Raw genomic sequence first — 13,300 nt, 5'->3', positions numbered from 1 at the left:
ATGGCCGATATATGATGCCGATTTTTTTGGGCCGATATGTTAAGCCGATTTTTTTTCCCCTTCATCTCATAAAATCTAACAGACCCCTTTCACAATGGGGCGTTTTTCAGGTGCTTTTGGGCTAAAAATATTGCCTGTAAAGTGCCTGCAAAACGGCTCCCCTGCAGTCTCAGTGTGAAAGCCTGAGTGCTTTGCGCTGACAGGGTGTTAAAGTCCTGCAAGCAGCATCTTTGGAGCTGTGTATACCACTCCTCCACCATTCCTGCCCATTGAAATCAATGCGCACCGCTGCCGAAGCGCCTGCAAAGCGATTCGGCAGCGGCGCTTCATGGGCGCATTCAACCCCTTCCTAGGGCGCTAGCAGGGTTATAAGCGCCCCGCTAGCAGCTGAATAGCGCCGCTAAAATGACGGTAAAGCGCCGCTAAAACTAGCAGCATTTTACTGTCAACGCCTGCCCGCTCCAGTGTGAAAGTAACCTTAAGTAATCGATATAGAAAATTTCTTACATTTAAACAGGTAATCAAAACTTTTTGACGAAAAAAAAAAATGGGCTAACTTTACTGCTTAGTTTTTTTTTTTCTTAATTCATTAGTGTATTTTTTTTTTTAAAAATTGCGTTTGAAAGACTGCTGCGTAAATACCGTGTGACATAAAATATTGCAGCAACCGCTATTTTATTCCCTAGGGTCTCTGCTAAAAAATATATATATATATAATTTTTGGGGGTTCTAAGTGATTTTCTAGCAGAAAATACAGGATTTTTACTTGTAAGCAACAAATGTCAGAAAAGATTTAGTCTTTAAATGGTTAAACTGAGAACTCCTACACATGGAGTGCAGTTCATTGACAAGTGTAAACATTGTATCTTTTTAGTTTCTTTTATCAGACTAAGACCCCATTCACACAGGGGCAACACGACTTCCCGGGCGACTTGCAAAACGACTTCTGTATAGAAGTCTATGCAAGTCGCCCCCGAAGTCGTACAGGAACCTTTTTCTAAGTCGGAGCGACTTGCGTCGCTCCCCTTAGAACGGTTCCATAGCACAGAACGGGAGGCGACTTGTCAGGCGACTAGGTCGCCTGACAAGTCGTCCCTGTGTGAATGGGCTCTTAGCAGGCTGCCTAGAGAGAAGAGAAGGCTCCACAGAAGACTTCAGGCAACTTGCAGTGACTTCTATTACAGAAGTCATTTGCAAGTCGCGCTGAAGTTATAATCGGCCTTTTTAATCAGCACAATCGGCCGATGCTAATTAATTAATACGCCAAATATCGGCCGATATATCGGTCGACCTCTACATAGTACCCCTACTCATTCACCAAAAAAAAGTTTGTAAATAAAAACACACAGCCAGTTGTTGACAAGTCCTTTATTCAAAAACAAAAAATGTCCCTCAAAGTAGATCCAACATTAATCATGATGAGCGCATTGGTCCAATACTGCATCTGTCCCCCGGTGCCTCTAACCTTGAGTCAGCTCTCTGCCCCCTCCTCGCTCATTGGAGCGCTGGGCTGTGGAGGGGTGGGAGCGGCTGGCTGAGTCGGGTGTCGGTGCAGGGATCTGGCGGATCCTGACTCTATAGTTGTGATGATGCGGAGCCTGGACCAATGTCTGTGACGTCAGCAGAGAGCAGACTTAAGCCTGCTCTCTGCTGAAAACAGGTCACAGGAGTGAAAAACATACTGCACTCCTGTGACCTGTAGAAGTACAGCCAAACAAGCCCAGGCTGGTCTTCTCCTTTAAGGGCTAGGGTTAAATGTTAGGGTTAGCGGTAATCATTAGGGTTCTAACCTTAACAATTACTGGCTCTAACCCTAACCTAATATTTAAATATAACCTTGGTTCTGAAAGTGGTGTGTCTCTTCCCTCCAATCAGCTCTCAGAGCTCTCTTCCCTGAGCTATGCAGAGTGCAACTTCAGCCCTTTTTTTCTGAACTTGCAGAAAGGCTTTCAAATTCTCCTTTTTGAATGGCTGTAGAGAAGTAAGGACTGCAGATAATTGAATACAACTTATGTAGGAGGATTTGTTTCATCTCTGTATCACCTGCGACCAGGGGTTTACAACCACTTTGAGCCTAGGTTCACATATGTGTGATCTCAGACATCGCATGTGATTTGCACCCACACCGCAGGTGGTGATTGCATGCGATGTCTGTGCAGTGCGAGTTCAGCCATACAGTTGTATGGCTGAACTCACATTGGTTTCACAGGAAAATAGTGCAAGGACTTTTTTTTTCTTCCCCGCACTAGAATCGGATCGCATGGGTTTTCTCATCTATGTGATCCGATACCTATGCGAGTTCACAGTTCGCACTGCGATCTGTGAACCAATCTGGGGGGTGTCATTAACATTGCATTGACACAGCAGTGTCACAGTGCACAGCAGTTCACAGAGGGCAGTGTGAGCTGCCTGCGGGAGAGATGCGATGTGGGAATTGACGCTGTGATCGCGCTGGTTCCCGCATCGCACTTATGTGAACCTAGGCTCACCCTAACATGCAAATTTGGACACATAAAGGTTCCTGCACTACTTTGATGCTACTTGAGTGCCAAAGAGTGTAAAGTCACACTCCATGAGCAGAATTGTCATACTGTCTTTCCTATTAGCAAAAATAAAAAATGCAAAACCCGGGTCCACTGAAGTCTATTACATATGAAACGCAATCTGCTGCGGGAAAAAAGTCCCTGTGATCTTTTCCAAAAACGCGTCTCATGTTAAATGGACTGTGGTGTTTCTGCAAAACTCAGGGCTAACACATCCCAAAACATATAAACAACACATAAACGTGCCAAACAGATCTCAAAAACGCACGAAGCACACATACATAGATGTGAAGGTAGCCAGTGTTATGGTGTGAATGTGTTTTGTATGTGCTCTTACAGACTGACAGTCTCTCCGAGCTCTCCTCATCACATCACTCCTCGGTCACATGGAGGAAATCAGCTGCTGCTCTGGAATGCCCAGCCAACTCCGCGACGTCACCGCTCACTGTCAGCCCACGTTCCCGGGTCAGCTGACCGTGACGTCACATCCCTCCGTCTTCCGCGATTGCGGCTGGTTGGTTGCCGGTGACGTGAGGCCGTGTCAGCGGCGGATGATGGCGGACAGCATCCCTCTCCAGCCGGTGCAGAAGAGGGCGGCCTACTATACAGCGGACAAGAATAAGAGGAGGTGAGCAGTCCCCTCCTGACACACATTCCTGTGCATGGTTCATGTCAGCAGTATTACAGTATGCACAGCCTGTTTGTTAGTCTGGTGTGGTGGGCTGTGAGCCCAGCTCAGGTTATCTTTCTGCTCTCTGTGTACCATTGGGGGGGAAGTTCCCTTCACTTCCTGTCCCAGAGAGGAAACAGGAAGTTACACCAAATCTCCCAAAGTCCAGGGAAGTTCCCTTTATAGCTGTTCACGGAACAGGCGGCCCATCGGAAACTCTCTTACTGTTTGTTCTGGGGGACAGCGCTGACGTGTTCTCCGGGGACAGCGCTGACGTGTTCTCCGGGGACAGCGCTGACGTGTTCTCCGGGGACAGCGCTGACGTGTTCTCCGGGGGGACAGCGCTGACGTGTTGTCCGGGGACAGCGCTGACGTGTTCTCCGGGGGACAGCGCTGACGTGTTGTCCGGGGGACAGCGCTGACGTGTTCTCCGGGGGACAGCGCTGACGTGTTCTCCGGGGACAGCGCTGACGTGTTGTCCGGGGGACAGCGCTGACGTGTTGTCCGGGGACAGCGCTGACGTGTTGTCCGGGGACAGCGCTGACGTGTTGTCCGGGGGACAGCGCTGACGTGTTGTCCGGGGGACAGCGCTGACGTGTTGTCCGGGGACAGCGCTGACGTGTTGTCCGGGGGACAGCGCTGACGTGTTGTCCGGGGGACAGCGCTGACGTGTTGTCCGGGGGACAGCGCTGACGTGTTGTCCGGGGGACAGCGCTGACGTGTTGTCCGGGGGACAGCGCTGACGTGTTGTCCGGGGGACAGCGCTGACGTGTTGTCCGGGGGACAGCGCTGACGTGTTGTCCGGGGGACAGCGCTGACGTGTTGTCCGGGGGACAGCGCTGACGTGTTGTCCGGGGGACAGCGCTGACGTGTTGTCCGGGGGACAGCGCTGACAGTCGGCTTTCTTGTGATAACAACCAATACCACCGGGAGGCCCGTGCGACCAGCTGGCATGTCACAACGACGTCAGGTTTACTGGAGCCTTAAAGGCGACAGATTTAAAAAAAATGTCAGTATTAAAAACAGCCGGACTTGACATTTTTTATGCAAAGGAGGGATTTGGGGTCTTATAGACCTCAGATCCCTCCCATAAAAATACCTGACACATGACTATTGCTGTCACAAGGCATGTTACATTGATGTGCATTACACAGGCATTCCCTAAAATTGTGGCCACATCGCGTGACTTTGAAGTTGCGGTAGTGTGAAAGGGGCCTAAATGGTTAATTAATGCATGCATTAAATGTATTTATTTTGCAGTATTTAGCTAAGTTTTTGCACACTATTTTGCTGCAGTGGAAAGTGAAACATTCCTGCCTGCATACCTGAGCTAAAGGCAGATGAATTCCTGGCAGTAAAGTCTATATGAATCCGCGCCTTACTCAAGATGGCCACAACTAGAAATACCGTGACCCTTTTTTGAAACCCAGCACACCGCAAAGCATGGTGTTTGCACTGCTGTGCACTGCAGTGTGGGTGTGTTGCTCACTACTGTAGTTGTGCATGGAGGTGCCATTGGACAAACCACTGAAATCACTGCTGTGTAGATTGATATACTAATAAAATCTAATGGTTTCCGAAGATGCTGTGGTATTGGTCTATTTTATATTTTTCTGGTTACAGTTGGGCAAAGGCTGAAGTCTGAGTAGATACCAGAGAGGGGATATGTTGGCTTCCCTCATGCTGCCATAGGTCATGCTTTTTGAACGTGATCTGGGTGAACGTCATATGTCAGACCCGGTGCAGGTACCATCTGACCGCTGTAACCAATCACAGCAGGTCACATGACCGTTGTATACAATGGATGGCTTCTTTTCAAGCCATCCATTGTATGCAATTGTGTTGCTAGCTGTGATTGGTCAGTGTGATCACATGTTACAGACGGCCTATCACAGCCCTTCTGTACCATGTGATTAGCTCTGACCAATCACAGCTAATCACAACAAAAGTGAACTAAATGGATCGATTTCAGTAAAATGCTTGCATATAGCAATGTAATGAACTGCTACAGTGCCTTGAAAAAGTATTCATACACCTTGAAATTTTCCACATTTTGTCATGTTACATCCAAAAACGTAAATGTATTTTATTGGGATTTTATGTGATAGACCAACATAAAATGGCACATAATTGTGAAGTGGAAGGAAAATGATTTTCGCATTTGTATTCAGCCCCCTTTACTCTGATACCCCTAACTAAAATCTAGTGGAAACAATTGCCTTCAGAAGTCACCTAATTAGTAAATAGAGTACATCTGTGTGTAATTTAATCTCAGTATAAATACAGCTGTTCTGTGAAGCCCTCAGATATTTGTTTGAGAACCTTAGTGAACAAACAGCATCATGAAGGTCAAAGAACACACCAGACAGGTCAAGGATAAAGTTGTGGAGAAGTTTAAAGCAGGGTTAGGTTATAAAAAAAATATACCAAGCTTTGAACATCTCATGGAGCACTGTTCAATCCATCATCTGAAAATGGAAAGAGTATGACACAACTGCAAACCTAACAAGACATGTCCGTCCACCTAAACTGACAGGCCGGGCAAGGAGAGCATTAATCAGAGAAGCAGCCAAGAGGCCCATGGTAAATCTGGAGGAGCTGCAGAGATCCACAGCTCAGGTGGGAGAATCTGTCCACAGGACAACTATTAGTCGTGCACTCCACAAATCTGGCCTTTATGGAAGAGTGGCAAGAAGAAAGCCATAAGAAGTCCCGTTTGAAGTTTGCGAAAAGCCATGTGGAGGACACAGCAAACATGTGGAAGAAGGTGCTCTGGTCAGATGAGACCAAATTTGAACTTTTTGGCCTAAAAGCAAAACACTATGCTGTCTGTTTATTAAGCAGTGAACAGTGGTGATCCCCAGGATCGCCGCTGATCACAGTCCATAAACAGTTTATGAAACAGAGATAATCGGGGGGAGAAGTGTTTGAACATGTTCTCCCGCAGATGATCTCCGCACACTGAGAATTCTCATTGACTGACACAGTAATGAACAGTTTATGAAGCTGCGATCTCAGTGCTTCACTGGTGATCTGTGTCAGAATTCACACTCCCCGATTTACCAGCTCCGAGGTGGAGATTTGGGGAGTGAAGAGGGAATCCCAGGGGATCTGAGGGGGAAGGAAGAAGATGTATAATATATAGGGGGAATCGTTTCTTTATTAATATTAACCACGCCGTCTGTCAGTGTACTGAGTGGTGATAATTTATCACTGCTTAATAAACTGACATCTCTGTGTTTCAGTGAATTTCTGGTGCTGTAATCTTGTAAATTCTCACGCGATTCCAGTATCAGCGGCCGTTCTCCACTGTTGGAAGCATTTGTAGATCTCTTCACTCCTCCAAAGGTGAAGCGATCTACTCTGCTTCATAAACAGGCACACAGAGGAGAAAGATCTCCTCTGTGAATACCTGAGAATAAAGCAGTGAATAGATTTCACTGCTTCATAAACGGACACCTATGTGGTGGAAAACTAACACTGCACATCACTCTTAACACACAATCCCCACCGTGAAACATGGTGATGGCAGCATTATGTTGTGGGGATGCTTTTCTTCAACAGGGAAGAAGTGAAGCCAAATACAGGGCATTCTTAGAAGAAAACCAAAATAGGTTTGCAAAAAACTTGAGACTGTGGTCGAGGTTCACCTTCCAGCAGGACAACGACCCTAAACATACAGCCAGAGCTACAGTGGAATGGTTTAGATCAAAGCATATTCATGTGTTAGAATGGCCCAGTCAAAGTCCAGACCTAAATCCAATTGAGAATCTGTGGCAAGACTTGAAAATTGCTGTTCAGACTCTCTCCATCCAATCTGACAGAGCTTGAGCTATTTTGCAAAGAAGAATCGGCAAAAATGTTAGGGCTCTTTCACACGGGGCGGATCAGTGATGATCCGCCCCGTGAACACCCGATTGCTCAGCGGGGATCGCTCCGCCAATCCCCGCTGAGCAGAAAGATGACAGGTCCATCGCTGCACACTGTGCAGCAACGGACCTGTCAGAGCGCCGCCCTCCCCTATGGGGGAACGGATGATGACGGACCGTAGAGTCCGTCGTCACCCGATCCGATCCGAAAACAGATGCAAAAGTAGGGTTTTCCTCCGTTACACTTTTCGGATCGGAGCGGGTCGGATGTCAGCGGACATGTCACCGCTGACATCCGACGCTCCATAGGAATACATGTATGTCCGTTTTTCATCCGGAAGGATGGATGAAACGGAAGGATGAAAAACGGACGTACGGATCGTCAGTGTGAAAGAGCCTTTACTCTCTAGGTGCAAAGCTGGTAGAGTAGGGCTGAAACAACTAATCGATTAATAGATTATGAAATTAATCGATTACTATTTTTATAATCGATCGGCCAGTAACATAACGGGGTTAAAAAAAAAACTAAAATGAGCCCTTTATAGTACAAAAAGAGCAAATGATCGCTACTGTAAATATTACTTTCACAGTTCTACAGTAAACGGTTTACTTACAGTAGCAATTATCTGCTTTTATTGTACTATAAAGGGCTAATTTTAGTTTTTTTTTAACCCCATTATGTTACTAAACATCTTGGACCTGGTTCACATCTATGTGTTTTTTGGTGTTTTTTGCAGAAACGCACTACAGTTCATTTACATGGTTTCCTATGGGACACGTTCACATCTATGCTTTTTTCAGCCGCTGCGTATTTGGAAAGGGTCAGGGACTTTTTTAATGCAAAACGGTGCTTTTTTGGTTCAATATACTTAAATGGAGAAGCTGCAGAAAAGCATGTAATGTGTTTTTGCAGCAATTTGTGTTTTCTTTTTTATCTCTCCAAAAACAAATTGGCCCAAAAAAATGCAAAAACGCAAAATTGCAGCAAAATCACGTATGCAAAAATCAAAACGCACAGCAAAAAGCACTGCAGAAACAGATCAAAAGCAAACTACATAGGTGTGAACCGAGCCTTATGCTGGCCACACGGATCAATTTTCAGACGAGAATATTCAGAAGAAAAATGTTTGTACATTCGCTGAATGAAAGAATGTTTGAAATTTTCACTTGTTTTTTAACATTCTGTTTTTAAAATAAATATCATTTCTGAACGAAAACCACATACACTGTCTGAAAATTTCTTTCACCAAGAAGTTTTCTATCATTTGCAAATTTTCCTGTCACTGTGGTTGAAAATGAACGTCGATTTCACCCCAATAACGATTAGAAAATCAAAAGAAAGTTCTTAAAATGACATTTTTTTTAAAGGAAGACATAGTTTTTTTAAATAAAAAATTTGATCTCGAAGTCTGATGATATTTACCAGATTCACCCTTTAATAGTATATACAGTATATCTCCTCTAATAGTATATACAGTGTATATCTCCTATAATAGTATGTACAGTCTATATATCCTCTAATAGTATATACAGTATACAGTATTGTGTTATTCTCAGAGTGGATTAGAGATTTTGCTCCCTAACCATATAGTTGGTTATTTATATTTACCACTGCATGGAGATATTTAAGAATAAATTGCCTTTTTTTTAAACTGTACATATTAACGAAATTATACACCACAATTTTTTTTAAAGGTTAATAACCGATTAATCGAAACAATAATCGGCCAACTAATCGATTATGAAAATAATCGTTAGTTGCAGCCCTATGGTAGAGAATTCCCCAAAAAGACTTGCAGCTGTAATTGCAGCAAAAGGTGGTTCTACAAAGTATTGACTACAATACGGATGGATTGAATACAAATGCATCCCACACTTTTCACATATTTATTTGTAAAAAATGTTGAAAACCAATTATAATTTTCCTTCCACTTCAAAATTATGTGCCAATTTGTGTTGGTCTATCACGTAAAATCCCAATAAAAAAAGTTTTTGGTTGTAACATGACAAAATGTGGGAAATTTCAATGTGTATGAATACCTTTTCAAGTCACTGTATATGTAAACATAATGTGTAAAAAAAAAAAAAAAAAAAAAAAAATAATCTGATAATTTCCCCAGAGTAGTACAATGTTACTATGGTAACATTATATTGCTCTGGTCAAAGTGTGTTAAAAAAAAAAATCCTAAAAAAAATTGAAAAAAATTATTATTATTTTTTCGTACCGTAACCAGTCAGTGTCCCTAATCACCGCCACACTAGTTATATGACACTGTACTGCACTGGTGACAATATGTAAAAAAAAAAAAAAAAAAAATCTTAATTTTCCAAAAAATTACAACTTCAAAAAACCTGCAATGCCTCTTAATAAATATGAGTAAAAAAGTTTAGCGCTGGTAGTGAACGAATATTGCTGAAGATAATCGGAATAAGATTCTGTATACAAATAGTGTCTTAAACTCTAATGAAACACTCAAAATCTAAAAATAAATAAACAATATATAGTGAAACATATATCAAGTTGCAACGATGCGACTGTGCCTGAATGTAAAGTCGCACGTATCACTTTGAAAAATATGATATAAAAAGTGAAATACCAGTGATCCAACGTGTGATGTGCATAAATGGGTATTTAACAATACCTGTGAAAAAAATGCAACAAAAAGTCACAGAGAGTCTCACTCATCCAATTGGATGTTCAAAACACATAACGGGTACTAAATCCGCATAATATCAGTGTGAGCCCTTACTGGTAAAATAGCAAAAAGTGTGTAAACAGTGATGAAGCACACTGAAAATAAAAAGAAATTAAAAATGTGTAAAGTTATTTAACATAGGAACATGAATAAATGAATAACACTATGAAAAATGGGTGCCCTGTAATTCAAAACTAAGGATATCTAAAAACATGAATGAGTTGTATCATGCAGACATGACGTTTAGCATCCAAAGTCCATATACTGTATAAAGAAAAAGTACATGTAGATGTATGTATTATAATATTAATATCCCAAATCTCTGTATGCTTCTCAAAATGCACTAGAATAGAGCTGACATTCTGGTTAGTGCCTTCACATTGATAGCATCAAAAGATGGGAGAAGATGAGGTACTCTTACCAGCAGTGGTGGACTCACACACCATGAGCGGTGAGTCAAACGAACTTATAGCGCCAAGCAGTGGGTGTAGGTCCGGTCCAAATTGATGGAATATTTCAGCTGGAAAGGAGGCCTGGAACTCTACTCACCAAAGAAAATAAACTGAGGCTACGCTCAGCTGTCTTGTAAGCTGTCTCACTCAGAGATGTAGAGAGCTTTTAATCAACATCCACAGTCCTCTCAGTAAATGGCAATTCCCAAAATCCAAAAGAAAAAAGAGAGCTTCCACATGGTGTAAACCCAACAAATGGATAAGGGGTTTATTCAAAAGAATGTATCTTCCAACATCCAATAAAAACAATAGTAGCAATAAATAATTTGGTTCAATTGAACAAATAAAAAGCGCAGTAAAAAAGTGGCTGGACTAGCAAATAGACCCTATGTGTTTCGTCCTCATAGACTTCTGCTGGGGTCTCTTAATAAATACCTTTGACTGTCTACTTTCCAAAAAGGGGACATTTTGGGTATATCTGTACTGTCCTGTGTTTTTGGGCCTCAAGAAATGAGATAGCCATCAGTACATCAGAATTTTCAGATTTATACCATAAATTGTGGACTATTTTCACCAAAGAAATGTAAAAGAATAAATTTTGGCCTAAATTTATGAAGACATTTATGAAGAAAGTTATTTATTTGCAAAATGTTATCAAGGAAACTAAGAAAAACTTTTTTTTTTTTTTTTTTCAAAATTTTCAGTCTTTTTTTTCTTTTATTTAGCCAAAAATTAAAAACCCAGTGGTGATTAAAGACCAAAAGAAAGCTCTATTTGTGTGAACAAAATGATAAAAATTTAGTTTGGGTACAGTGTTGCATGACCGCGCAATTGTCATTTTGTCATTCAAAGTTAAGCTTAAAATTGGCCTGGGCAGGAAGGGGGTAAAAGTGCCCTGTATTGAAGTGGTTAAGGAGCTGGTCGGGAAGCCGTCCGCCGCGTCCTTAAAGCGGAGTTCCACTCAAAAGTGGAACTTCCGCTCATCTGATTTCCCCCCCCCCTCCGGTGCCACAATTGGCACCTTTCAGGGGGGAGGGGGGGTGTATTAGACAGGTATCTGCACCCACTTCAGGGAATAGACTCCTGCGGCAGTCACGCCCCCTTCCACCCCCCCCCCACCCCCCCCCCGCTGTCTCCTGGGAAACACACAGGTCCCAGGAGATAGCGGGGAACACTTAGGACGCCGTGACTCGCGCATGTGCAGTAGGGAACTGGGAAGTGAAGCCGCAACGCTTCACTTCCTTATTCCCTCACCGAGAATGGCAGCGGCAGTAGCCGAGAGCTGAGCTATTGCTCGGCTTCGGCTGCCGACATCGCTGGTCTCCAGGACAGGTAAGTGTCCGTTTATTAAAAGTCAGCAGCTGCAGTATTGGTAGCTGCTGGCTTTTAATAATTATTTTTCAGGTGGACTCCCACTTTAACAACTAATGACTTATCAGCTGTCAGCGGATTTCCCCCTGGCAGCTGAATGTAGAAAAAAAAAATGCCGGCAATAAAGAATCGTGAAAATGCCGTAGGTGTCTCTCCCTCCCCCTCAATCCATACCAGGTCTTTTGGGTCTGGTACAGATTTTTTAGGGAAACCCCATGCCAAAATTAAAAAAAATAGCGTGAGGGCCCCCCTCAAAATCCATTCCAGACCTATGAGTCTGGAATGGATTTTGAGAGAAATCCCCACCCCAAAATTTTTTAAAAAATGATGTGGGTTCCCCCCCCCAAAATCTATACCAAACCCTTTTCTGAGCTTGCAGCCTGCAGCCTGGCAGGCCAGGGAAGGGGGTGGACGAGCGAGCCGCTCCCCTTTCCTGAATCATACCAGGCCACATGTAGTATATAACATGATTTAGTGTTTTATTTATTTACATCACGCTGTTTGACCTTCCTGTCAAGGGGGTCTTGGCCTTCTGGTAAGAGCATATCCAATTTGTTTGGTGGTGGTTGACCCCTGCAGTGGAGGCAGTGTGATTCATTTCATCTCTGATCCTTGGTTTCAAGATCTACTACCTCTTTTTCATCACCATTTATGGGACTGATTGAACTTGGATTGATTTCACGCTTAAACACTTTTTTTTATGTGTTATATTTTGTTTTCACCTGTGATAGCGCAAAAAACTTTTTTTACTAAATTTATTTGTAATAAATATCTCACAGATGTGAGCTTTCTATTGCTTGTGACTTAAGTTTGACATAAGTGCAATCAATCTTTTTTGTGTATACCAGGCCACATGCCCTCAACATTGGTGGAGGGGGTGTCAATGGGGACAAGGGCCTATTCCCCACAACCCTGGGTGGTGGTTGTGGGGTTCTGAAGGAAGGGGGCTTATTGGAATCTAGAAGCCCCCCCCCAATGTGAATGAGTATGGGGTACCACTACTTATTCATCAAAAAAAGTGTCAGAAAGAAATAAAAACACGCACATAGTTTTTGACAATTCCCTTATTAACCACTTGCTGACCAGCTGCCGCAGATATACTGCGGCAGGGTGGCTCCATTGTGTGAATCGCCGTACTGGTACGGCGCTTCGTGTAATAGCTATAGCAGGTGCACGCCCGATGCTTCCGGCCACCCGTGATCGCTCCACAGAGAGGCAGAATGGTGATCTGCCAGTGCAAACAGGAACAGATCAAAAAATAAAGACCGCAGAGGTGATCAAATACCACCGAAAGAAAGCTCTATTTGTGGGAAAAAAAGGACATCAATTTTGTTTGGATTCAATGTCACACGACCGTGCAATTGTCAGGTAACGTGACGCAGTGCCGTATTGCAAAAAAATGGCCGGGTCATTAAGGGGGTAAATCCTTCCAGGGCTGAAGTGGTTAAAAAAAAAAAAGTCCCCCGGTGTAGATCCATCGTCAATCACGATGCCCACTGCCACCGCCGGACCCGAAAAAATTAAGAAAATAAGCTCCGGCTGCGACGAAGGCTACTGCCATCTGCCTGCTTTGCCATGTGACAGTTCTTAATTAGGTAAGGGGCGGGGCCACCTGGCGGTGTCTCCTGGTGGCACCGCCACCTGTGATGTCCCCGACTGGTGCATGCTGGGTTGGTGACACCCCAAGGGGACAGTGCCA

General features: G+C 43.6%; 1 protein-coding gene across 2 annotated transcripts in view; it reads left to right on the top strand.

The window, feature by feature from the left end:
- Window positions 1-3,001: 3,001 nt before the first annotated feature.
- ATP9B (ATPase phospholipid transporting 9B (putative)) overlaps window positions 3,002-13,300 on the top strand; it is a 581,467-nt gene continuing 571,168 nt past the window's right edge. For both annotated transcript variants that reach the window (XM_073631215.1, XM_073631214.1), the window contains exon 1: window positions 3,002-3,171. In XM_073631215.1, coding sequence (XP_073487316.1) covers window positions 3,095-3,171 — 77 coding nt within the window. In that variant the 5' untranslated portion in view covers window positions 3,002-3,094. The remainder of the gene's footprint in view (window positions 3,172-13,300) is intronic.

This window comes from Aquarana catesbeiana, linkage group LG05, assembly GCF_042186555.1.
Source record: "Aquarana catesbeiana isolate 2022-GZ linkage group LG05, ASM4218655v1, whole genome shotgun sequence".
Lineage (NCBI taxonomy): Eukaryota > Metazoa > Chordata > Amphibia > Anura > Ranidae > Aquarana > Aquarana catesbeiana.
This window is presented reverse-complemented; position numbering and strand designations above follow the sequence as displayed.